Genomic DNA, 27,794 nt, shown 5'->3' with positions numbered 1-27,794 from the left:
GGACGGACAGACAGAAAGACAGACAGACGTACATTTTGAATTATAGAGTAGCTTTGCTACTAATAACAGCCGTTTGTGAGGTATTAATTGAAAAATAGCTGAAAATGTAACCTAACCTTATTAATTTCATTTTCTTAATATCAATATTAATTATTATCAAAGTAAATCAAAATAGCACAAAGTGACAAAACTTTTTAAAATCGAAAGTTTCTTTTTTTTTTACTTTTTCTACTAAAACGTAAAGGAGAGTTTACATAAATGTTTAAAATTACAACAACTATATATTTCTTTGTCATTGAACGGTTCATTATATAGAAACCCCAAAGTTTTATGTTAACGTTTTCTTATTCGTTAGCTTAATAACTTTGGAGACTTATTATTGTATTTTGATCGGATGGTATTCTAAGGTGAGAGTCCAAACTTTTCAACCACTAATCAATCTAGAGAAGGGTTATTTTGTACACTATTGGGGATGTACACCAATTAATCAAAAATTTTCTTATCCATTAACTTCTCTGCCTTTTAACCCTGTAAAAATGAATTGGCATTTCAAGGGTTTATCAAAAATGTTGTCAAAAAAGTTAATTAGCAACATATTATAAATGGACATGGATGTATGGACATTTTGATAACGATTATAGAGTTGCCACGCTTTCAATATCGTAACTAACTGTACTTAAAAAAAAAAATAATAGAAATTCAAATAACCACTTCTGTAGATTATGATTAGTGGTTGAAACGTTTGGACACTCAAAATTCTATAAAAGCCCTCATTGAAGACTTTATTACAAAACTTTGGAGACCAGTGTAATTGGCGTTGCTACAAAAGACCTACTCTACAAAAGACCTACCCCTACAAAAGGTCTACTCTACAAAAGACCTACCCCTACATAAGACCTACTCTACAAAATACCTACCCCTACATAAGACCTACTCTACAAAAGACCTATGAATATATATTGTTATATAAACATCAAATTTATTAATAAAGTAATACATAATCAATACATGGCCACAGCGCTCGGCCCCCTTGCCTATAACCAAATCTAACCTTACCTAAATATTGTAAAAAAAATATTAAAATTTGAAAAAAATCTACCAACCACTTTTTGTAAATCAACGAAATTCTAAAATACAATTAAGTTAATGTACGATAAACATTCATACATTATTACATATAAGTTAGGTTAGGTTAGGTTATAGGCAAGGGGGCCGAGCGCCCGCGGCTAGGCAGGTGTTGTAGGCAAATATTTCATCCTTTTTCATAAGTTGAGAAAAAACCTGAAAAATTTAAACCAGTAAAACTTTAAACCTTTTTGTTGCATTATAGTGTTATTTGATAAAACAAAATCTAGCCTAGCATTTTCTCTGTGTAAATGTCTACAGCCATACCATGTTGAAAGCACCAGTTCTCGTCTGATCACTGAAGTTAAGCAACATTGGGCAAAGTTAGTACTTGGATGGGTGACCGCCTGGGAATACTTGGTGTCGTAGGCAAATCTTTTCATAAGTTGAGAAAAAACCTGAAAAATTTAAACCAGCAAAACTTTAAACCTTTTTGTTGCATTACAATGTTATTTGATAAAACAAAATTTTGCATTGCATTTTCTCTGTGTAAATGTCTACGGCCATACCAATTGTTGAAAGCACCAGTTCTCGTCTGATCACTGAAGTTAAGCAACATTGGGCCAAGTTAGTACTTGGATGGGTGACCGCCTGGGAATACTTGGTGTCGTATGCATATCTTTTTATCCATCTTTCTTTCCTATCTTGTCACTGAAAGCAGAAAATTTTGCGTTAATATAGAAAATAATTGCTGCAACGTCCGGGAATCGAACCCGGGCCGCCCAAACCAAAATTACAAAATAGTATTGTCCAAACTTTTCAACAATCAGTTCTATATGGACCCATAGAATAAGGAGGAATAGAAATGAAAACCCTAAATATTTCTGGGAAATTTGAAGGAATCTTTGACTTACGCAGTAAAGACAATAATGCTAAAGTACAAATCACAATTGGACAAATTAGTGGTTAAAACATTCGAACACTCCACTTAATAAACCAACCAATAATGAATTACTAAAGTTCCCAAAGTTGTTAAGCCAACGAATAAGAAAACGGTATTATAAAACTTTGGGGACTAGTGTATAAAACAACCAATTGTGTATATTTTGTATTTTTAAAAGCGAAGATTTTCTATAATTAGGATCGGTCCGTCCGTCCGTCCGTCCGTAACGGATAGCTTTTTCGTTAATTTAGGCCTGTTATTGATTTCAAATTTTGCTTGGTGATTCCTTTAGTAGTTAGGTACGATTTAAAAAGCGTATCAACTCTATAATCATTAGCAAAATTTCCGTACGTCCATTTTAAACATGTTGATTTTTTTACTTTTTTAACAACAAATTTTTATGTGATATAATCATCCGATTGATCTGATTTTTGGTATATTGATTCCTGGGACAACAAAGTATAATGTTATAAGCGAAGCAACTGTATAATCAAGTTCTAAATATGTAAGTATGTCCATAAACATTATCCTGTATAAAGCAGTTTTTTAACAAATTTACTTACAATTTTGCTTCGACTCTTGTACATTTATATTCTGATTATTTAGTTCTGACACTATGTAAGTGTTCATGTTCGTTTGTCCTACCGTTTCAGTGCTTTGCTTTTATGGATGTTGTCAGATCCTTGTTATTTGTAAAATACGCGAGACAGGTTTAGAAAAAACTCCAATCATTTCTCAATCAGTTTGGAATAGTTGTGAAATAAGCATTGAATTAAAAAAAAATGTAGTTTGCTACAGACATCCTGTTACTTTTTTATGAAAACATCAATGTGACGTCATAAAAATGAGGGATTATCTATCTCTCTTTTAGGGTTTTTTTACCCACTTCTCCTTCTCCACTTCCCTCTTGTCATTTTTATGATGTCACATGGATCATTATTGACACGATTTTGCAGCAATTTGTCGGAGGGGATTAATTTTTCTATGGGCTATTTCCCTCGGGAGGGTTGTGTTACACTCCTCAAAAATAGTTATAAACCTTCCTGGGACTTATGAGAAGCTACCCTGCAAAGGAGAACCCAATTGGTTCAGCGGTTATCGAGATTCTTCAGTACAAAAATACACAAAGTCAAACAGACAGACATCCTGTTACTTTATTATAAGGATGTTCTATTAATATTTCGGAGCAATGCTGGAATATAAAGACATCTTTCTGCGGATAGTAAAATAAAAAATTATAGGATTAAAACCAGCTTTGTTAGCCCCGAGGGGCCAAAAGCCTTGGCAAGCAAAACTGTTATTCATTTTCATATTTGTATTTCATTATTCGTGGAAAATTGTCTGTAATACGATACAATACATGATTTTTTAGTACTGAGAACCGGTTCGAAGCCAAACTGGAAGGTATATTAAATTCCTATCCACGGAAAGCTGTCTATAATACAAAACGATAAATAACTATTGTGTTCATATAGATATGTATTTTTTAACAGTAAGGATTTTAAATTAAACTAATATTCATTTGAGCGATTTCAGTTTTCTTCAAAGAACAATATTTGGTTATTGTTGGTTTTGTGAAACCATCTCTTAATGGGCGTTTCGTCGTATTTTCACAGTAGCTTTTCTTATATTTCTAGCCCCTGTGGGGGGCTCTAACCCTACGGGACAATCATTAACATTTACCTAACCTAAATTAACCTGCTTAATTAAAAGCTATTGTGAAAAACGACGAAACGCCCCTTAAGAGGCGATGTTATGAAACCGCAATATTTTTAATATTTAAAAAAAAACATTCCAAAATCATTTTGAAAAATCTCTGAAAATTTATAAATTAAATTTTTTTGGTTTAACTCAGAGAGAGAATCGACAATGGGCTGTTTATTACACTAGTCCCCAAAGTTTTATAATAACGTTTTCTTATTCGTTGGCATAACATCTTTAGGGACTTTAGTGAATTCTTATTGGTTGATTCATCAAGTTGAGTGTTCAAACGTTTCAACCACTAATTTTAGTTAACAGAGGGAGAAATTTTGTGTATCGTCATTGTGGATGTACATCAATTTATAAGTCATTGTCTTATCCCTTTAGATCCCTGAGTTTAACTAGAATCAAAATATCCATAAAAACGAAGATTAACAATAGAGAAAAATATGACAAGCTCTTAATCAAAATATGGTAAAAAAAGTTTTTTTTTATAAGCTAAGCTTATAAAAATTATAACTAGGGTCGGTCCGTTTGGCATACTGATTCCTGGGACAACAAAGTAAAATATTACAAGCAAAGCAACTCTATAATTAAGTCCTAAATATGTAAGTATATCCATAAACATTATGCTGTATCTAGAAGTTTTTCAACAAATTTTCTCACAATTTCATATTCATTTATATTCTGATTATTCAGTTCTGACACTATAATGACACAAGTGTTAATGTCCTTTTGTCCTACCGTTTCATATTTTCGCTTTTATGGATGTTGTCATCCTTGTTTTGTAACATTTTATCAAACAATGTTTTTAAAAAGTAGCATAATCCACTTAAAGTAAAATACAAACATATGAAAAAAATTTCGGCCCTCCTTATTTTCAATTTATCCTTATTTAAAATTTATCCTTATATAAAAGTAACAGTATCTATTTGTGTGTGTCTGTCTGTTTGTATCAAAGAATCGAAAACAGTAAAAGTGTCTGACTATGACGTCAGAAAAAATTAACAACTAACCAATGAGAGGCCGCTATATATTTTACCATTGTGAAGACTGGCTTCTCATTGGTTAATTGTTAATTTTTTCTGACGTCATAGTCAGACACTTTTACTGTGGCCCAAAGAATCTTGCTAACCGCTGAACCGATATGTTTCTCCTTTACAATGTAGCTTTTCATGCGTCTTGGGAATTTATATAACTATTTTAGGGGGGTATACCTTCACCCTCCCAAGAGAAATCGCCCCTAGAAAAAATATAATTTTATTTTATAATTTTCTTTTTAAAACTAAAATTTAAAAATGTAGGGGGTTTGGGGTAGTTGTCATGTGCTCCTAGAGGCCTCTAACATAACAAGAGAGGGTGATGCTCAACTGGGCACTTTTTAGAATACTGACAATTAGGGACGTTCAAGTTTTTTTTATTTTAATGGGGGTAAAACGAGGGGTTCAGAGGTTTAAACAGGGTAATTTTTTAAAAATTGTATGCAGGGGACGAAGCCCAATATGTACTACTTTTGATTCCTGTGACGTCATAAAAAATAAGGGATTCTCCATCTCTTGTTAGGGGTTTTCTTTCCCACTTCTCATCTTCCTCATTTTTATGACGTCACAGGAATCAAAAGTAGCATAGATTGGGCTTTGGGTTTCAAAGTGTGAGGGGGGTAAGCATCCCCTCAAACCCCATCGTTGGACAATATTAACTGCTTAACCCTTAACGAGAACAAGAACTTTGGGTACCAGTGTAATTATAAACAAGAACTTTGGGTACCAGTGTAATTATAAACAAGAACTTTGGGTACCAGTGTAATTATAAATAAGAACTTTGGGTACCAGTGTAATTCTAAACAAGAACTTTGGGTACCAGTGTAATTATAAACAAGAACTTTGGGTACCAGTGTAATTATAAACAAGAACTTTGGGTACCAGTGTAATTATAAATAAGAACATTTGGTACCAGTGTAACTTACTTTCCAATGTCCCCTCCCTCCATGCAAATTATTATCTACTTAGTCAAATTAGAAATAAGGATGACAACATCCATAAAAGTGAGACTCTAAAATTCAGTTGGTAAGACAAACGAACATTAACACTTCGATAACTTAATATGCAGAATGTTAATTTACAAGTCTAAGCATAATTGTATTTAAATCTGAAGCTCAAATATGTTTAAGTTCAAATTTAAGGACATACTTACACTAAGTCATAAAGATACTTCGCTTGAAATATTGTACATTGTTGTCCTAGGAATCACAGTTCCTAAAAGTGACAACATCCATAGAAGCAAATTCTCTGCAGTCAGAAGGAAGGACAAACGAACAATAACTCTGGTAGAGTGTCAGAACTTAAAAAGCAGAACATTAATTTCTAAGTCTTAACAAAATTGTACATGAATTTGTTGCAAAATTGTGCAAATATAGGATACAGTAGAAGGACATACATTTATTTTTAGTCTTTGATTATAGAGTTGCCTCGCATATAATACTTTACCTTGTTGTCCTAAAAATCATTATTCCAAAAATCAGATGAATAGGATAATCATGTCATACAAAAAATGCTGTAAAAAAAAGTTAAAAATCAGCATGTTTTTAATTGACGTACAGCCATTCTGGCAAAGATTATAGAGTTGTTGCGCTTTCTAATTCGTAACTAACTGTTAGAGGAATCATCATGCAAAGTTTGACATCGATAGGACAATTCCAACAAAGAAAATCCTACTTAGAAAATTGTGTCTGAAATGGCTGGCGGATAAGTTGCTGGTTACCAGCATTATCCAAAACATTAACTCGAATTTCGTGCCTCAGATCATCTGAAATAATAATCATCAATAGTTTGGTTACCATTACAAAAAAGTTTGGGTACCATTATAATTATATAAGTTTGGGTACCACTCTAAATAAGTTTGGATACCATTATAATTATAAAAGTTTGGGTACCATTACAATTATATAAGTTTGGGTACCATTATAATTATATAAGTTTGGGTACTATTACAATTATACAAGTTTGGGTACCATTATAATTATATAAGTTTGGGTACTATTATAATTATATAAGTTTGGGTACCATTACAATTATATAAGTTTGGGTACCATTCTAATTATATAAGTTTGGGTACCATTACAATTATATAAGTTTGGGTACCATTATAATTAAATAGATTTGGGTACCATTACAATTATATAAGTTTGGGTACCATTCTAATTATAAAAGTTTGGGTACCATTACAATTATACAAGTTTGGGTACCATAATAATTATATAAGTTTGGGTACTATTATAATTATATAAGTTTGGGTACCATTATAATTATATAAGTTTGGGTACCATTATAATTATATAAGTTTGGGTACTATTATAATTATATAAGTTTGGGTACCATTATAATTATATAAGTTTGGGTACCATTATAATTATATAAATTTGGGTACCATTACAATTATATAAATTTGGTTACCATTATAATTATATAAGTTTGGGTACCATTATAATTATATAAGTTTGGGTACCATTATAATTATATAAATTTGGGTACCATTATATTTATATAAGTTTGGGTACCATTATAATTATATAAGTTTGGGTACCATTATAATTATATAAGTTTGGGTACCATTCTAGTTATATAAGTTTGGGAACCATTATAAGAGGGGGGGGGGGCGGATCTGACACTTTTGCGTAAACAGGAAGTATAGGCTTTGTCTTAAGAGTAGGAGGATAGGTTATTTGGGAAAAAAGTTTAGTTTTGGGTGTATTTTCCTTATATTTAAAAAATTTTTTGATAGGTCTCCAGGTTCAGGTGCTGCAGGCTGGAAGGTCACTTCTGGACAGGTATAAATGAAAAAAAATCCCAAAAGATGCTTATTTGGTTTAATAAGTTGATCTAATTTAAACTAAATTCTTTTTTCATTTATACCTGTCCAGAAGTGACCTTCTGTTTACCCAAAAGTGTCAGACTCCCCCCCCCCATTATATAAGTTTGGGACCATTTACATTACATAAATGTAATAAACAGTCCCCTCTCTCTCTCTGGGTTTAATTGTCATACCTGTATATCGACTTGGAGACCATTTCAGAGTGAAAAGATTGGAGATATTGGGATGGTTTGTGGCTATTTCTTCAGTCACCCCATTGTCTAGGCTCACCAGAACTGATTTGATTCCAAATGGACTAAAAGTTCGTTCAAGTCAATAATTTTATTTTCTGTTTGTCTGTCTGTATGACTGTTTGTCTGTATGCTTGATAGTTTGTCTGTCTGTATGACTGATTGTCTGTCTGTATGTCTGTCTGTTTGATAGTTTGACTGTATTTATGACAGTTTGTTTGTCTGTATGTATGTTAGTTTGTCTGTCTGTCTGTATGACTGTTTATCTATCTGTTTGTTTGTGTGCATGTATGTTAGTTTGTCTGTTTGTATTACTATTTGTCTTTCTGTATGTCAGTTTGTCTGTCTGTATGACTGTTTGTCTGTCTGTATGTCTGTCTGTATGACTGATTGTCTGTTTGTATGACTGTTTGTCTGTCTGTATGACTGTTTGTCTGTTTGTATGACTGTCTGTCTGTCTGTATGACAGTACTTTCTGTCTATATGACACTTTGTCTGTCTTTATGACTGTTTGTCTGTCTGTCTGTCTGTCTGTCTGTCTGTCTGTATATCAGTTTGTTTTGTCTGTCTGTATTTCTGTATGTCTGTTGGTCTGTCTGTATGATAGTTTGTCTGTATTTATTACTGTTTATCTGTCTGTCTGTTTGTCTGTCTATATATCAGTTTGTTTTGTCTGTCTGTATTTCTGTTGGTCTGTCTGTATGATAGTTTGTCTGTATTTATTACTGTTTGTCTGTATTTATTACTGTTTTTCTGTCTTTATGACTGTTTGTCTGTCTGTATGACTGTTTGTCTGTCTGTTTGTAGAACTGTCTGTCCGTACGTCCCCTTAAAACATGTTTATTTTAATTATCCTATTCATCTGATTTATCTAATTCTGATTCCTATTACAACAAGGTACAATGTTACAAGCGAAGCATCTCTATAATCAAGTTCTAAAAATTTTGCAACAAATTTACTTACAATTTTGTTTTTATTTATACAGATTTATATTATGCTTATTAAGTTCTGGACACTCTACAAGTGTTAACGATCGTTTGTTTCAGAGCTTTGCTTTAATGGATGTTGTCTTCCTTGTTCTTTAAGTATTGCTGCACTTCTAATTAACAGGGATCTAAAGGGATAAGACACTGGCCGATAAATTTATGTAAAACCCCTATGATCAAAATTGTGTAGATTAAAATTAGTAGTTGAAACGTTTGGACACTTGACCTAATTAACCAACCAATCAAAATTCAATGAAAGTCCCCACGGTTGTTAAGCTGACGTATAAGAAAACGTTGTTATAAAACTTTGAGGACTTGTGTAATAAACATCTAAATGTCCCCTCCCTCCCTGTACCTAATATTCTTTGTTCAGGCAAGAATGATGAAATTGAGAACAGTTTCGAGCCACAGCAAGTTCTTGAGGTAAGGCCGCTTAATATCCGCTGGATTAGAACCAGTTCTCAGCCATACTATCCGCATAATATCCGTGGAAAGCTGTCTATAATACGTAGCGATAAATAACTTAGGTATCTAAAAGGATAAGACAATGGCCGTTTAATTTATGTACATCCACAATGATAATACACAAAATTACCTCATCTGTAGATTTCAATTAGTTGTGACACTCATTGAATGTTGAGAACCGGTTCTAATCCAGCGGATAATAATCGGTTTCAAAGCCAACCTGGAAATAATGACATTTTATTATGGGAGGAAGGGGACATTGGGCTGTTTATAACACTAGTCCCCATAGTTTTATATCAACCTTGTTTTATTGGCTTAACAACTTTGGGGAATATTTAGTTGTGTGTTCAAACACTTCAACCACTATTAACCTTTTTTATTGGTTGGCTTAACAACTTTGGGGACTTTATTTAGTTGAGTGTCCAAACACCTCAACCACTAATTGTGTAGGATCTGGATGATTCTGGACGTGCAGAGTCTATTGTGAGTGGGACTAGTTTCAGTAGTGTCAGGAAAGTCACATTGGCCAAACCGATTAATATCCGCTGGATTAGAACCGGTTCTCAGTCCATACTATCCGCATAATGTCCGCGGAAAGCTGTCTATAATACGATGATAGAAAGAAGTATATAAAACTCTAAAGTAATCTAAAGGGATAAAACAATGGCTGTTTAATTTATGTACATTGTACATTCCCAATGAAATTTAAAACACTCTGGCAGCTACCATTGAATGTCGATTTTGGAATTGCAATGTGCTACCAAAATTTTTTTAAAAACATGTATACACCTCCCACCAAAAAAAGTTATTTTCATGTTTTACAAATCATATAAATCTAAATTTTAACTCCTAAAAGTTGGGCCTCTTTCTTACCCTATTATCTCAGTTCTTATTAGAGCTAGAGGGCAAAAAGATTTTGTGCATATTCCCTGTTAAATAAAGAATTTCCAACTTTAAGTGAGCCAAAGAAATTATTCGCTTTCTTCACCCTTCTATTTACCAACCTTTGTTTTTATGTCTTTTTTTACTATTTTATACGGCTGCAATTTTCTTATTTTGAAGGTAGAAAAATTTCTTTTTTAAAGAAAATGTTTATCTTTATGTATAAATGTATTAACAAGGATGACAACATCCATAAAAGCAAAGCTCTGAAACGGTAGGACAAACGGACATTAACACTTGTATAGTGTCAGAACTGAAAAATTTGAATATAAATGAATAAGAGTCAAAGCAAAATTGTGAGTAAATTTGTTGATAAACTTCTTAATAGGGGATAATGTTTATGGACATACTTATATTTTAAGGACTTGTTTATAGAAATTCTTCTCTTACAATATTGCACTTTGTTGTCCTAGGAATAAGTATATAAAAAATCAGAACAATCGGATAATTAGATTACATAAAAACAAGTTGTTATAAATGTAAAAAAATCAACATGTTTAAAATGGACGTACGGACATTCTGGTAATGATTATAGAGTTGCTACGCTTTCTTAATCGTACCTAACTACCACAGGAATCACTATGCAAAGTTTGAAATCGATAGGACAATTCTAACATGCCTAAATGGATGAAAGAAGCTATCTGTCTCAGACGGATGGACGGACGGACCGATCCTAATTATGGAAAAGCTTCGCTTTTAAGAGGCAAAAAAGAAAATAACATACTATTTTTATAAAAAAAACGTAACCTGTCAATGTGTTTGCATGTAAAGATCCCCAGAACTGCCAGGGACCATCTCTCCTAATAATACATCTAATCATTCATTTGAGAGGTAAAATATACATCTATCTATTTATCTATCTATAACTATTTATTCATATATTTTATATTCAACTTTCTATTCATCTAACATTTCATTTATTTATTCTTCTATCTATTTATATTTTTTATTCATCTTTCTAAATCTATTCTTTTTTTATCCATCTACCTATTCATCTATTTATACATCTATCTATTCATCTATCTATCCATCAATCTATTTATCTATCTATACATATATCTATCCATCTATCTATTCATCTACCAATTCATTTATCTATTCATCTATCTATTTATCTATCTATTCATCTATCTATCCATCTATCTATATATATAACCATCAATCTATCCACCCATCTTTTTCTTCATTTATCCATTCATCTATCCATCCATCTATCTATCCATTCTTCTATCCATCCATCTATCTATCCATCTACCCATCCATCTAGCAATTAATATACCTATCCATCTAACCATCTACCCATCCATATATATAGCTATTTATCTATTATATGTGTAATATATTTAGGCCTGGATCAGGATTAGAGAATGTAATACAAGTTGACCCCCACTCTACTATTAGGAAACATATTTTATATCTTATAATTACTAGAAGCATAACATATATATGTAAACAATGAAACCAAAAAAATAGGCAAATCTGAATTTTCAGAATAGCAGCTTTATTATTCATTTTGGATAATTTTACTGTAAATATGAAATGTAGATGCATATTTTGGTTACAAAATCATTAATTTATCAGAATCAATCTTTAAAATCCAAGAAAAGTGAAAAAATCACTTTTCCATTGATTTGTTTTGGATTAGCATATCTTTTTGGTTCACCAGTTTTTCCCCTAATGCTGTTTTTGAGATCTTGTGCATCATTAGTGCTGATTAATAATAATTAATGGTGGAAACATGTAACCAAAAGATGCATCTTCATTCCATATTTACAGTAAAATCATCCTAAATAAATAATGAATCTGCTATTCTGAAAATTCAGATTTGCCTATTTTTTTGGTTCACAGTTTATAAGTATCTTCACGGCAAAAGAGAACCATATTGATCCTGCAGTTAGCAAGATCTGGTACACAGACAGACTAACGGATATACTGTTATTTTTATATGAGGATAATTTCTATAAAACACTTTGTCTGTTCAAGAGTCCATAATCAATGTTTTTTCTTTGTTTGACTGCTCGTCATTCTTAAAAGACATAAACATTATTCTTTGAAGGTTTCATTTTTTACTTTTAGTTTTTTTTCCCATTATATCTCTCTTTCTTTTTAATAATTATTGAGCATCTGTTCTATAACTTACTTTGTCTATTTGTGCATTCCATGATTCTGTTGTACTTATAGTTATTGATATCCTTGTTTTCATACAGAAGCATATTGCTTGAGAATATGTTGAATTTTTATCAGAATACAATCTGATTGTTTATAACTAGTATAAATCTATTAAAAAATAACAAGGATGACACCATCCATAAGTAGCAAAGCTCAAGATCATAGACAGATATCGGGAAAAAAGAATCATAGAGTAGTGTCATAAGATAATAAAATTTGGTTATCATGAAAACTTAAAAGCTCTAAATCAATTTAGCACCATAATTAGTGGACAAATCTTGATGAAACTTAATTGAAATATGTGGAAATGAACTTGTTTAATAACTAAAAATTTCAGCTGTCTATCTTGAATAGGAGCCGAGAAAATCACGTTTCCCCCACTTTGTCTCTAATAGACGGACTAAAGGATAGACTCATTTTGAATCATAGAGTAGCTTCACTACTAAAAAAAATTCTACATGATCTCTTTGATATGTTGAATATTGCTTCATGATCTCTTAGATATGTTACATTTTGCTTCATTATCTCTTTAATATGTTGAATTTTTCTTCATGATCTCTTTAATATGTTAAATTTTGCTTCTTTAATACAGTGAATTTTGCTTCATGATATCTTTAATATGTTAAATTTTGCTTCATGATCTCTTAAATATTATAATCTTGCTTTATGATCTCTTTAATATGTTGAAATTTGCTTCATGATCTCTTTGATATGTTAAATTTTGCTTCATGATCTCTTTAATATGTTAAATTTTCTTTATGATCATTTAATATGTTGAATTTTGCTTCATGATATCTTTAATATGTTAAAGTTTGCTTCATGATCTCTTTAATATGTTGAATAATGATTAGGAGACAATCTGTTATTATTGAGGGACTTTCACTAGAGGCTGATGATTTAAAGGTAAAGTTTTACTAGGATAAGGATAAGACAATGGCCAATAAATTGTTGTTTATCCACAATGATGATAAACAAAATTACACCTTCTATATAAAACAATCAGCTTAATTTACAAATATAATGTACCAATGTAATTCATAGTCCAATTTTGAATTAAAAACAGGTCTATCTAAAGTGTCTTATTTTTTAAATATTACATAGGTGTCCAAAATTCTTTAAATGCAAACGTGCGGCTTTTGTTAATTGTAGAAAATTGTTATACATACTGTTAGAAATGTCATAAACTCAAGTTTTTTGAAATATAAAGACCATTCTTGTGCTACGTATAGTGTAGGAGCTACGTGGTAAAATGTTCCAACTGACTTAAAACTTCTCATCCTTTTTCACATCATTCAATGTAGCTCCTAAACTACAATCATGACTTTAAAACAGGTTTTAAGGCATAATTTGGGTAAAATTATGAAATAATTTTTCGAGTATAAAATGTGTAATAATATGTTGTATAAAATATCGAAAAGATTGATATATTTACTTGTTTTTTTACCTTATTTAGGCATTTACTATATTTCAGTAACTACCGGCTACGCCCCCTAGAGGCTTCTAGGGGCACTTGAGGAGGGGAGAGTCGAATTTGATCATCCAATTTCTTATTTTTAATTTTATAAAAAAAGATTTTTAAAAAAATTTTGGGGTGGGGGATTTTTCATTTTTTGGGGGGGTTGGGAGTGTCCCACCCCCCAAGAAAATAGTTATAAACCTTCCCGGGACCTATGAGAAGCTACCCTGTTAAGAAGAACCCGATCGGTTCAGCGGTTAGCGAAATCCTTTGGTAAAAACAAAACACACAAACACACAGACACACAGACATCCTGTTACTTTAGTATAAGCATATATGATCATACTATACATTTATCTGATGTACATTTTTAGCGCAAAGTTCAGAAATTGGAGGATGAATTATCTTCTGTTCCCGTGGTCAATGAAATTCAAAATAAGTTGCATCAGGTAAAACATTAGTCAATAGTCCCCTCCCTTCAAGAGAGCCTAAAATGTCACGTTTGACGTCATAAAAATACATCTAAAAAGGAAGGATGAGAGGAGAAGTGGGAAATGAAACCCCCTAAAAAAGAGATCGATTTTTATAACGTCACAAGTGATATTTTAGGCTACCTCCCACAATGCCAAAGGTTAAAAAAAACTTGTTTTAATACTATGATTAAACATTTTTATATTCTTAGTAAACTGGACATAATACAATGCTATACATAATTTTTCAGTATAGCTAGGAACCGGTTCTAATCCACCGGATATTAATCGGTTTCAAAGCCAAATGGAAATATATATAATGGTTTTAGGCTTTGTTTTTTTATGATTTAAGTTTTGGGTTGGTTTAAGGCTATTTTTTCAATCTTTTATTACATAGACTCTAGCTGCAAGGAGCACAACCACTAGTTCAATTTAAAGTATATCAGAAAAAATAAGTGAACCATTGAGAAAACAGACATTAAGAAAGTTAATCAAAGCTTTTCAGAGTGATTATTTATAAAAAAAAAAATCTGTAAGCAATCCTATATAGTATCAATAAGAAATCAAAGCGCTTTCTTGCATCCTTGTATGTGTTTTTATCATCATATCGTATTAAAGACAGCTTTCCGCGGCTATGATGTTGATAGTATGACGGAGAACCGGTTCTAATCCACCGGATAATAATTGGTTTCATAGTGTAAATAATTTTAATTTAGATGGAGTCTAAACCAATTCATATCCAGTGGATTAGAACCGGTTCTCATCCATACAAAAAAAACTATGTTTAGCACCCTATTATATCCAGTTTCCTACTAATATAAAATGTACATTCATAATATTAAAACCAGTTTTTTAGGCCGTTCCTTCGGCATCTCAGGGCTAAAAAAACTGGTTTTAATCTTATAATTGTACATTTTATATCAGTGGAAATCTGTTTATAATATGATGCGAAAAATAACTATTAATTTAGATGGAGTCGAAACTAGAGGAGACAGAAACATTTGCTTATCAGGTACAAATATACATCCTTGGAGAACTCCAGAAAAAGACGGGACGTTGGGCTGTTTATTACACTGGTCCCCAAAGTTTTATAATAAACTTTTTTGATTTGTTGCTAGACAACTTTGGAGAACTTGAGTGAATTTTGATTGGTTGATTTATTAAGTTAATTTAATACAGAAGGAATAATTTTGTGCATCATCAATGGGGATGTACATCAATTTATCGACCATTCTCCTATTCTTTTGGATTCCTGGGTACAAAGAGACATCCTTGGGGCACCCCAAATTTTAAAATAATCTCATATACACAGGGATCTAAAGGGATAAGACAATAAACGTTAAATTGATGTACATCCTCAATAATGACACACAAAATTACCCTTTATGTAAATTACAATTATTAGTTGAAACTCCTGGACACTCAACTTAATGAACCAACCAATCAAAATGCATTAAAATTCCTTAAAGTTATTAAGCCAACTTATAGGAAAACGTTTTTATAAAACTTTAAGGACTAGTGTAATAATGTCCCCTCCCTCCCTGACAAAAGACATCCTTGGGGCAATGGCCGATAAATTGATGATCATCCCCAATAATGATACACAAAAATACCCATTATGTAGCAATTAAAATTATTAGTTGAAAAGTTGAGATACTACTAGATACTCCTATCATTATATAATTATCAGTAAAAAATTTATCAATTATTTTTACTTTTTCTTTTTATATATAAAATAAACAATTGGGTTATCAAATTCAACTCCCCCCCCCCACTCCTCAAGTGCCCCTAGAGGCTTCTAGGGAGCGTAGCCGCTAGTTGTTAATTGTGGGTTGTTGAAGAAAAGAGAGATAGGAAATAGATAGATAGATAAATGGATAGATAGATAGATGCATAGGCGTCCAAGGGGGGGGGGGTAATGGGCCATTTGGCACCCCCAAACGATTGATTGGTAATTACCCCCCCCCAATCAAATTTTACCCCCAGGGTAAAAATTTTGGGGGGGGTAAAAAAAAATTTCGGCGCGCTTCGCGCGCCATTTTACCCCCCACAAACACGAATTACCCCCCCCCTAAAATTTTTTAACCCCCCCCCAAAAAAAAAGCTTGGACGCCCCTGGATAGATGGATATATAGATGGATAGATAGATGGATAGATTGATAGATAGATGGATAGATAGATGGATGGATAGATAGATAGATGGATAGATAGATAGATATATGTTATTGTATATATTAATTGTAGGTCGTGGAAGAAAACGTCACACTAAAAAGCGAGATAGAGGCTCTTGAAAGTGAAATTTCTGAAGTCCAGGATACTTTTAGGAGAGTAATATTACCTTTAGTAACTTTTGTCTGTTTGTCTGTCTGACAGTCTTTCAGTCTGTCTGTGTGTATGTATGTCTGTCTGTCTGTGTGTCTTTCTGTCTCTGCTTTTTTGTCTATATGTCTTTCTACATGTATTTTTGTCTGTCTGTCCTTCTGTCTGTTTGTCTGTCTGTAAGTCTGTCTATTTGTCAGTCTGTCTATCTGTCTTTCTGTCTCTGCTTTTTTGCCTATATGTCTTTATACACGTATATTTGTCTGTATGTCCTTCTGTCTGTTGGTCTGTCTGTCTGTCTATATGTCTGTCTTTCTGTCTGTCTATCTCTGCCTTGTTTTGTCTATATGTCTTTCTACCTGTATGTTTGTCTGTCTGTCCTTCTGTCTGTTTGTCTGTCTGTCTGTCTATATGTCTGTCTTTCTGTCTGTCTGTCTCTGCCTTGTTTTGTCTATATGTCTTTCTACCTGTATGTTTGTCTGTCTGTCCTTCTGTCTGTTTGTCTGTCTATATGTCTGTCTTTCTGCTTATATCTCTGTCTGTCCGTCTGTCTGTTTGTCTATTTGTCTGTCTGTCTGTCTTTCTGTCTCTGCTTTTTTGTCTATATATCTTTCTACCTGTATGTTTGTGTGCCTGTCTATATGCTTTTCTATCTGTCTCTCTGTCCGTCTGGATGTCCTTCTATCTTTCTGTTTCTGCTTTTTTGTCTATATGTCTTTCTACATGTATATTTGTCTGTCTGTCCTTCTGTCTATATGTCTTTCTATCTGTCTGTCTATCTGTCTGTCTGTCCGTCTGTCTGTCTATCTGTCTGTTTGTCTGTCTCTCTGTCTGTCTGCCCGTCTGAATGTATTTCTGTCTATCTATCTGTCTCTATGTCTGTCTATATATCTGCACGTCTGTCTGTCCTACTATCCTGGACCTTCACTTAATGCTGTCATCCTTATTTTAATTGCGACAACTTTCTTCTAAAGGAAATATTTATTTCATCACAGAGAAAATGATGCTAAAGAATTTAAAAGAGTGAAATGGGAGTTAGGTGAGTACTTTATTTTGAAACCTATCAATATCCGTTTGATAAGAACCGGTTCTAAGCATGCTATCCGCATAATATCCGCGGAAATCTGTCTATAATACATAACATCTTAATTATTCAATAACTAATGCTTAAATGTGAAAACCTTTTTCAGTATGGCTTCGAAACCGATTAATATCAACTGGATTAGAACCGGTTCTAAGCCACACTATAAAAATCATGTATAGCATTGTGTTCTACGAATATTAAAATAAAATCATAAAAATACCTGTTTTAAGGGCCTTCGGTCCCTCAGGGCTCACAAAACCGGTTCAATCTTTTGATTTTTAATTTTTATATCAGCCGAAAGCTGTCTATATTACGATGCGATAAATTACTATTAAAAGCAAAACTTTTCTATATATTTAGAATCGGTATGTAAATGTTTGACCGTCCGTAACGAATGTCTTTCATAATTAATCATGTTTGACTTTGCATGACGATTACTTTTGGTATAATTAAGAGCTTGAAGCAACCCAATAATCATTCTTAAAATGTACAATATACATATGTCCATTTTAAACATTATTAAAGTCAGTATGTCCATTGTAAATATGCATTTTTTTACAACATTCTGATTTAAGAGCTTTATGGATGTTGTCATTCATGTTTTTTTTTTAAAAGCGAACCTTTTCTATAATTAGGGTCGGTCCGTCCGCAACGGATAGCTTTTTCGTTAATTAAGGCATGTTATAATTGTCCTATCGATTTCAAACTTTGCATGGTGATTCCTGTAGAAGTTAGGTACGATTTAGAAAGAGTAGCAACTCTTTAATCATTACCAGAATGTCCGTGCGTCCATTTTAATGTGATCTAATAATCAGATTGATGTGATTTTTGGTATACAAATTCCTGGGACAACAAAGTACAATATTATAAGCGAAGCATCTCTGTAATCAAGACCTAAAATTGTAAGTATGTCCATAAACATTATTCTGTATCAAGCAGTTTTTCAACAAATTTACTTACAATTTTGCTTTAACTCTTATTCTGATTATTCAGTTCTGACACTATACAAGTGTTAATGTCCGTTTGTCTTACCGTTTCAGAGCTTCGCTTTTATGGATGTTGTCATTCATGATTTTTTTTTTCTAGAAAACTTGGCTAAATCTTGTAGAAATTTGCAGCTCAAGTTGGGAAAGACTCAGTCTAAAGCAAATAGACTAAGGTGAGGAAATAGATAGATAGATGGATGGATAGATTCATAGATAGATAGATAGATAGATTGATCAATAGATTGATCGATAGATTGATCAATAGATTGATCAATAGATTGATTGATAGATTGATTGATAGATTGATTGATAGATTGATTGATAAATGTATGGATAGATGTATAGATAGATGGATAGATAGATAGATAGATTGATAGATAGGTTGATAAATAGATTGATAGATATATTGATAGATAGATTGATAGATAGATTGATAAATAGATTGATAGATAGATTGATAGATAGGTTGATAGATATATTGATAGATAGATTGATAGATAAATGGATAGATGGATGGATAGATAGATGGATAGATAGATAGATTGATTGATAGACAGATAGATTGATCAATAGATAGATTAATTAATAGATAGATAGATTGATGGATTTATTGATAGATAACAGGATGGATAGATAAATAGATAAACAAACAAACAGAAAAACTATAATAACCATTCTTTGTTTTATTATTATAGGGCAGAAAAAGAGGCACTGGAGGCTATCAATAGATTGATTGATAAATTGATTAATGGATTGATCAATTGATTGTTTGATAGTTTGATTGATAGATTGACCAATAGATTGATCAATAGATTTATCGATAGATTGATCGATAGATTTATCGATAGATTTATCGATAGATTGATTGATAGATTGATTGATAGATTGATAGATAGATAGATCGATAGATTGATCGATAGATTGATTGATAGATTGATCGATAGATTAATCGATAGATTGATAGATAGATGGATAGATGTATAGAGAGATGAATAGATGGATAGATAGATAGATAAATTGATGTATATATAGATGGATAGATAGATAAATAGATAGATGAATAGATAATCAAACAAACAGAAAAATTATAATAACCAATCTTTGTTTTATTATTATAGGGCAGAAAAAGAGGCACTGGAGGCTAAAAAACGAGAGGAAAGGTTTCTGTGGAAGAAAACAGCTGTCCTGGCAGCTGCCATTATAGCTGGGTTGCACATTCTGTCAGGTAAAAAAGTTTTCCAGTGTCGCTTCGAAACCAATTAATATCCGCTGGATTAGAACCGGTTCTCAGCCATACTGAAAAATCATTTATAGCATTGTATCAAAGACAATTTTCAATGAATATTAAAATAAAAAGCATAGAAATAAAACTAGTTTTGTACGAGCGTGCCTTCAGCCAATCGGGGTTACCAAGACTGGTTTTAATCTTATTGCTTTTCATTTTAATATCCGCAGAAAGCTGTTTATAATACAATGGTGCAGCTATGATGGCAGTACATTCTTTCAGGTCAAAAATTTTCACAGAGAGAGAGAGAGTGGACAATGGACTGTTTAATACACTAGTCCCCAAAGTTTTATAATAAAACCTAACCTAAATTAACCTAACCTAACATAAAATGACCTTTTAAAAGCTACTGCTGTGAAAATACGACGAAACCCGCAACTTCGTTTCCTTTCCATGACCCAAAAATTTTTAGGACCTAAATTTAATATTCTAGGTGTTGCCACGGATCTAAAAATATGAAATTAACGGATAAATTGTTGTACATCCCCAATTATGATAAAAAATCACCCCTTTTATACATTAAAATTAGTGGTTGAAACATTTGGACACTTAACATAACGAACCAACAAATCAAAATTCAATAAATGTCCCCAAAGTTCTTAACCTAACGAATAAAAAACGTTATTATATAAACTTTGGTAACTAGTGTACTAAACAGTCCAATGTCCCCTCCCTCCCTGGAGAGAAGCCAAATTTTGGGTCATGTGAGACGAAGCCTGCCCTAAAATACATAAACTTTGCACCACGTCGTCTTCCTGTGACGTCATAAAATGAGGGAGATGAGAGGAGAAGTGGGAAAGAAAATCCCTAAAAAAGATATGGGAAATATGACGTTACAGGAAGACGACGTGGTGCAAAAGTTATGTATTTTTGGCTTCGTCTCATGTGAAGTTTCGTAATAATTTCAAAGTAGCGTTTCTCCTATTTCTAGCCTCTGCGGAGGCCTCTAGCCCTGTGGGGCCAATTGCCTAATCCTGCGGGGAAATCACCTAACCTAACTTAACATAAAATGACCTTTTAAAAGCTACTGCTGTGAAAATACGACGAAACCCGCAACTTCGTTTCCTTTACATAACTCCAAATTTTTTTTTGAGATTTGCTTAGTCACTTATGGCTTTTAAACTAAATATTTTTTTTTTCAGGGAAAATGAAATAGAAGGTAAAATCTGCACAATCAACATTTTTGAAACCCAAAATTTAGATCAAATAATAGTTATTTATCACAATATATTTTAAACAGCTTTCCGCGGATATAAAAATATACAATTATAAGATTAAAACCATTTATGAGCCCCAAGATACATAAGGCAAGGGCTAAAAAAACTGGTTTTAATCTTATGATTGTACATTTTTGTATACGTAGAAAAACAGATATAATATGATGCTATGCATAGTTTTTCAGTATGGCTGAGAACCAGTTATAATCCACTGGATATTAATTGGTTTCGAAGCGATCCTGAAAGAATTTTCTTACAAATTTGAAGACTTCCCAATAAGTTTTGGCTACCCAATGAAACAGCGTATAAAGCCTCCAAAAAAATGACGTCATACAATAAAATGACCAATGATAGGTCAGTATACATTGTAAATGACTAATGATAGGTCAGTATACATTGTAAATGACCAATGATAGGTCAGTATACATTGTAAATGACCAATGATAGGTCAGTATACATTGTAAATAACCAATGATAGGTCAGTATACATTTTAATTGACCAATGGTAAAATTTATACTGACCTCTAATTGGTCATTTTATTGTATATATTGTAAATGACCAATGATAGGTCAGTATACATTGTAAATAACCAATGATAGCTCAGTATACATTGTAAATGACCAATGATAGGTCAGTATACATTGTAAATAACCAATGATAGGTCAGTATACATTTTAATTGACCAATGGTAAAATTTATACTGACCTCTAATTGGTCATTTTATTGTATATATTGTAAATGACCAATGATAGGTCAGTATACATTGTAAATAACCAATGATAGCTCAGTATACATTGTAAATGACCAATGATAGGTCAGTATACATTGTAAATAACCAATGATAGGTCAGTATACATTTTAATTGACCAATGGTAAAATTTATACTGACCTCTAATTGGTCATTTTATTGTATATATTGTAAATGACCAATGATAGGTCAGTATACATTGTAAATAACCAATGATAGCTCAGTATACATTGTAAATAACCAATGATAGCTCAGTATACATTGTAAATGACAATGATAGGCCAGTATACATTGTAAATGACTAATGATAGTCCAGTATACATTGTAAATGACCAATGATAGCTCAGTATACATTGTAAATAACCAATGATAGGTCAGTATACATTGTAAATAACCAATGATAGGTCAGTATACATTTTAATTGACCAATGGTAAAATTTATACTGACCTCTAATTGGTCATTTTATTGTATATATTGTAAATGACCAATGATAGGTCAGTATACATTGTAAATAACCAATGATAGCTCAGTATACATTGTAAATGACCAATGATAAGTCAGTATACATTGTAAATGACAATGATAGGCCAGTATACATTGTAAATGACTAATGATAGTCCAGTATACATTGTAAATGACCAATGATAGGTCAGTATACATTGTAAATGACCAATGATAGGTCAGTATACATTGTAAATGACTAATGATAGGTCAGTATACATTGTAAATGACCAATGATAAGTCAGTATACATTGTAAATGACAATGATAGGCCAGTATACATTGTAAATGACTAATGATAGTCCAGTATACATTGTAAATGACCAATGATAGCTCAGTATACATTGTAAATAACCAATGATAGGTCAGTATACATTGTAAATAACCAATGATAGGTCAGTATACATTTTAATTGACCAATGGTAAAATTTATACTGACCTCTAATTGGTCATTTTATTGTATATATTGTAAATGACCAATGATAGGTCAGTATACATTGTAAATAACCAATGATAGCTCAGTATACATTGTAAATGACCAATGATAAGTCAGTATACATTGTAAATGACAATGATAGGCCAGTATACATTGTAAATGACTAATGATAGTCCAGTATACATTGTAAATGACCAATGATAGGTCAATATACATTGTAAATGACCAATGATAGGTCAGTATACATTGTAAATGACTAATGATAGGTCAGTATACATTGTAAATGACCAATGATAAGTCAGTATACATTGTAAATGACAATGATAGGCCAGTATACATTGTAAATGACTAATGATAGTCCAGTATACATTGTAAATGACCAATGATAGCTCAGTATACATTGTAAATAACCAATGATAGGTCAGTATACATTGTAAATAACCAATGATAGGTCAGTATACATTGTAAATAACCAATGATAGCTCAGTATACATTGTAAATGACCAATGATAAGTCAGTATACATTGTAAATGACAATGATAGGCCAGTATACATTGTAAATGACTAATGATAGTCCAGTATACATTGTAAATGACCAATGATAGGTCAGTATACATTGTAAATGACCAATGATAGGTCAGTAAAAGTATACATTGTAAATGACCAATGCTAGGTCAGTATACATTGTAAATAACCAATGATAGTCCAGTATACATTGTAAATGACCAATGATGGTCCAGTATACATTGTAAATGACCAATGATCGGTCAGTATACATTGTAAATGACCAATGATAGCTCAGTATACATTGTAAATGACCAATGATAGGTCAGTATACATTGTAAATGACCAATGATAGCTCAGTATACATTGTAAATAACCAATGATAGGTCAGTATACATTTTAAAAGACCAATGATAGCTCAGTATACATTGTAATTTACCAATGGTAAAATTTACACTGGCCTCTCATTGGTCATTTTTTGGCGGCACTTTACGCTCCTACCTAATAGAAATAAATTATTGTAGTTATTATTTAGTATGTCATTAAATTATCGAGATATTGATATTAGGGTTGGGCCGGATATCCGGTTCCGGCCAAGTATCTGGTCAATGTTCGATATCAGGCAAATTACCGGATAACCGGATATCCGGCGTCAAAAATCAGCCGGATATCATGTAACCGGATAGTTTATATATCCAGTATCCGGCCGGATACTGAAATGACCGGATATCCGGCCGGATAACCGGCCAGACCGGATATCCGGCCCAACCCTAATTGATATTATGTCGGCCACAACTCCTTTTCATAAAATATTTAGGAAGGGAGGAGACATTGAACAGAAAATTATACTAGTACCCAAAATTTTATAAACCTTTTCTATTATTTGTTGTCTTTAAAACATTTGGTTCCTTTATAAAAACATTTAGTGTCCAAACATTTCCACCAATAATTTTGCTCTATAGAGGAGTTGTTTAACATAATTGGGGGTGTACATAATTCTATTTTTAATTGTCTTATCCCTTAAGATCCCTGCATAATCATATAGATGACATAAACAATTAAGCATACATATCAATCAGTGATCTAAAGGGATAAGACAAAGGCCGACAAATTGATGTACATCCCTAATAATGATACACAAAATTACACCTTCTAAAGATTACAATTTGTGGTTGAAACGTTTGGACACTCAACTAAATGAAATAACCAATCAAAATTAGATAAAACTCCCCGAAGTTGTTAATGTAATGAGTAATAAAACGTTATTTTATAACTTTGGGACTAGTGTAATAAACAGCCCATTGTCCCCTCCCTCCCCGGGGTTAGGACAATAAAAGATTTATTAATAGTAATTAGTTTGAAAACATTTATATTATAATTCATTCTCTCCATAGAAGGAGGGGTCTGTTTTACACTAGTCCCCAAAGTTTTATATTAACCTTTTCTTATTCGTTGGGGACTTTAGTGAATTCTAATTGGTTGGTTCATTAATATGAGTGTCCAATCGTTTCAGCCACTAATTGTAATCTATTTAAGGGTAATTTTGTGTGTCATTATTGGGGATGTACATCATTTTATCCGCCATTGTCTTATCCCTTTAGATCTCTTTAATTTGAACTAGTTTTTAGTCGTGAATATTGTTTAATTTTAATTGTTTCAAATAAAGTTTAAATCATAATTGTAAACAAAAATATTTTCATAACCAAGCTTTTGTATACTTATGGTCTGTCTGTACGTCCGTCTATCCGTAACGGATAGCTGATTTCGTTAATCTAGGCATGATAGAATAGAATCAATTCTCTATAATCTTTACCAGAAGGTCCTTATGCCCATTTTAATTTTTTTTTTTTACATTTTAGAAATGAAAATATTATGTATGACAATTAATTTTTTTTTCAAGTAGACAGCTTTCCATGGATATTTAAGTTAAAAATTATTAAATTAAATACAGTTTTGTTATCCCTAAGGGGCCAAAGGCCTGGTCTTACAATACTGGTATTTTTATTTTAAGATTTGTGGAAAATCGGTCCAGTGGTCAGCTAGATCTTTCGCTTCAAACAAACTTTCTGTAAGCAAACAGGCCAATACAAGTAACTATTTTAGGTTTAGTAACTGCAAATGAGATTTTTTATATATAGAAAATTATGGAAAGTTTAAATCTGATTCATTAGGTGACATGGATGGTTCCTAGGTCCATATCTTAACCTAACCTAACCTATATGATGTTAAACAACTGATTGATCCATTAGATAATGTCTAAAACTAAGTAATTGCACATGAGATTTATGATGAGTTAAGGTTGGCACTTAGGCACTTTTCAATATAAAGAAAAAACTGGGCATAGTACAGATAGAAAACGGTAACAACCATACAGGGTCTCACATGTCCCTACTTAACCTAACCTAGTCTAAACAGGACAATAAAAGTAACCATTTTAGGTTTAATAAGTAACTGCAAATGAGATTTTTTATGAGTTCAGGTTGACACTTAGCTACTTTTAGATATATATATAGAAAATGATGGAAAGTTTAAATCTGATTCATTAGATTCTTGTCTTAACCTAACTTAACCTACATCATGACAAACAAATGGTTGGTCCATCATACACTCTTCAAAACCAAGGTTTAGTAAGTCTTTGCAAATGAGATTCATTATGAGTTAAGATCGGCACTTAGCTACTTTTAGATATATATAAAGAAAAAACTGGTTCCAAAAGGGTATGATACAGGTAGAAAATGGTAACAACCATACAGGGTCTCACATGTCTTACCCTAATCTAACCTATACCATGTCAAACAACTGGCCGATACATTAGAAGTTAAAGTTTAGTAAGTCATTTCAAATGAGATTCATCATGAGTTAAGGTTGGGACTACTTTTCAATATATATATAGAAAATTATGGAAAGTTTAGACATGTTTAATTTTTTGACATGGCTGGTTCCTAGGTCTATGTCTTAACCTAACCTAACCTATATCATGTCAAACAAATGGCCGATCCATTATACACTCTTCAAAACCAAGGTTTAGAAAATAATTGTAGATGAGATTCATTATGAGTTAAGGTTGGCACTTAGGCACTTTTCAATATATATAAAGAAAAGACTGGTTACTACAGGGAATGGTACAGGTAGAAAACTGTAACAACCAAACAGGGTCTCACATGCCCCTATTCAACCTAACCTAGCATAAACAGGCCATAAAAGTAACAATTTATTCAAGTTTTGTGTAACTAACTCCATGTGAGATTCATTATGAGTTAAGGTTGGCACTTAGCTACTTTTAGATATATATAAAGAAAATTATGGAGAGTTTAGACATGTTTCATTAGGTTACATGGCTAGTTTGTAGGTCCTTGTCTTTACCATTATACACAGTCCAAAACCAAGGTTTAATAAGTAATTGTAAATGAGATTCATTATGAGTTAAGGTGGGCACTTAGCTACTTTTCAATATATATAAAGAAAACTTTATAATCATAGGAGGGGACAAGAGATTGTATATAAAATTCTGGTAACCAAAGTTTTAACAAGATGAGAGGGGATATTAGACTGTATATTATTCTGGTACCCAAAGTTTTATAGCCATGGTAGGGAACATAAGACTGTATGTTATTCTGGTGGCAAAAGTTTTATAACCATGAGAGGGGACATTAGACTATATATTATTCTGGTACCCAAAGTTTTATAAGCATTGGAGGGTATAGTAGACTGTTTATTCTGGTACTCAAAGTTTTATAATCATGGAAGGGTATAGTAGACTATATATTATTCTGGTACCCAAAAATTTATAAGCATGGGAGGGGACATTAGACTATATATTATTATATACTAGCTTGAGACACTCTGCTAAATATATCTACTTCTAGTCATAGGTATAGTATTATTAGAATAGGACCTAATATGCTAGCTTGGGACACTCTACTAAATATATCTACTTCTAGTCATAGGTATAGTATTATTAGAATAGGACCTAATATGCTAGCTTGGGACACTTCTACTAAATATATCTACTTCTAGTCATAGGTATAGTATTATTAGAATAGGACCTGATGTGCTAGCTTGAGACACTCTACTAAATATATCTACTTCTAGTCATAGGTATAGTATTATTAGAATAGGACCTAATATGCTAGCTTGAGACATCCTACTAAATATATCTACTTCTAGTTATAGTAGGTATATTATTATTAGAATAGGACCTAATATGCTAGCTTGAGATACTCTACTAAATATATCTACTTCTAGTCATAGGTATAGTATCATTAGAATAGGACCTAATATGCTAGCTTGAGACACTCTACTAAATATATCTATTTCTAGTCATAGGTATAGTATTATTAGAATAGAACCTAATATGCTAGCATGTGGCACTCTACTAAATATATCTACTTCTAGTCATAGGTATAGTATCATTAG

The 27,794-nt window shown here is 32.2% G+C and overlaps 1 protein-coding gene and 2 non-coding genes across 3 annotated transcripts; all 3 read left to right on the top strand.

Moving 5' to 3' along the window:
• Positions 1–1,378: 1,378 nt before the first annotated feature.
• On the top strand, positions 1,379–1,497 carry LOC145307813 (5S ribosomal RNA). The gene has a single exon (XR_013875682.1). It is a non-coding gene; the product is annotated as a 5S ribosomal RNA (ribosomal RNA).
• Positions 1,498–1,620: 123 nt separating this feature from the next.
• On the top strand, positions 1,621–1,741 carry LOC145307819 (5S ribosomal RNA). Its single transcript, XR_013875688.1, has one exon. It is a non-coding gene; the product is annotated as a 5S ribosomal RNA (ribosomal RNA).
• Positions 1,742–10,972: 9,231 nt separating this feature from the next.
• Positions 10,973–22,111, top strand: LOC145307193 (uncharacterized). The gene is made up of 10 exons (XM_080149559.1): positions 10,973–11,033; positions 11,550–11,605; positions 13,225–13,274; positions 14,202–14,276; positions 15,268–15,309; positions 16,542–16,621; positions 17,612–17,655; positions 18,787–18,859; positions 19,805–19,911; positions 21,114–22,111. Exons 5-10 carry the CDS (start codon positions 15,268–15,270, stop codon positions 21,125–21,127), a joined length of 360 nt encoding a protein of 119 aa, XP_080005685.1. The 5' UTR covers positions 10,973–11,033; positions 11,550–11,605; positions 13,225–13,274; positions 14,202–14,276; the 3' UTR covers positions 21,128–22,111.
• Positions 22,112–27,794: the final 5,683 nt, after the last annotated feature.

The sequence above is a fragment of the Acartia tonsa genome, chromosome 15, assembly GCF_053477335.1.
Source record: "Acartia tonsa isolate MP-2025a chromosome 15, ASM5347733v1, whole genome shotgun sequence".
NCBI classification, from domain to species: Eukaryota; Metazoa; Arthropoda; class Copepoda; order Calanoida; family Acartiidae; genus Acartia; species Acartia tonsa.
This window is presented reverse-complemented; position numbering and strand designations above follow the sequence as displayed.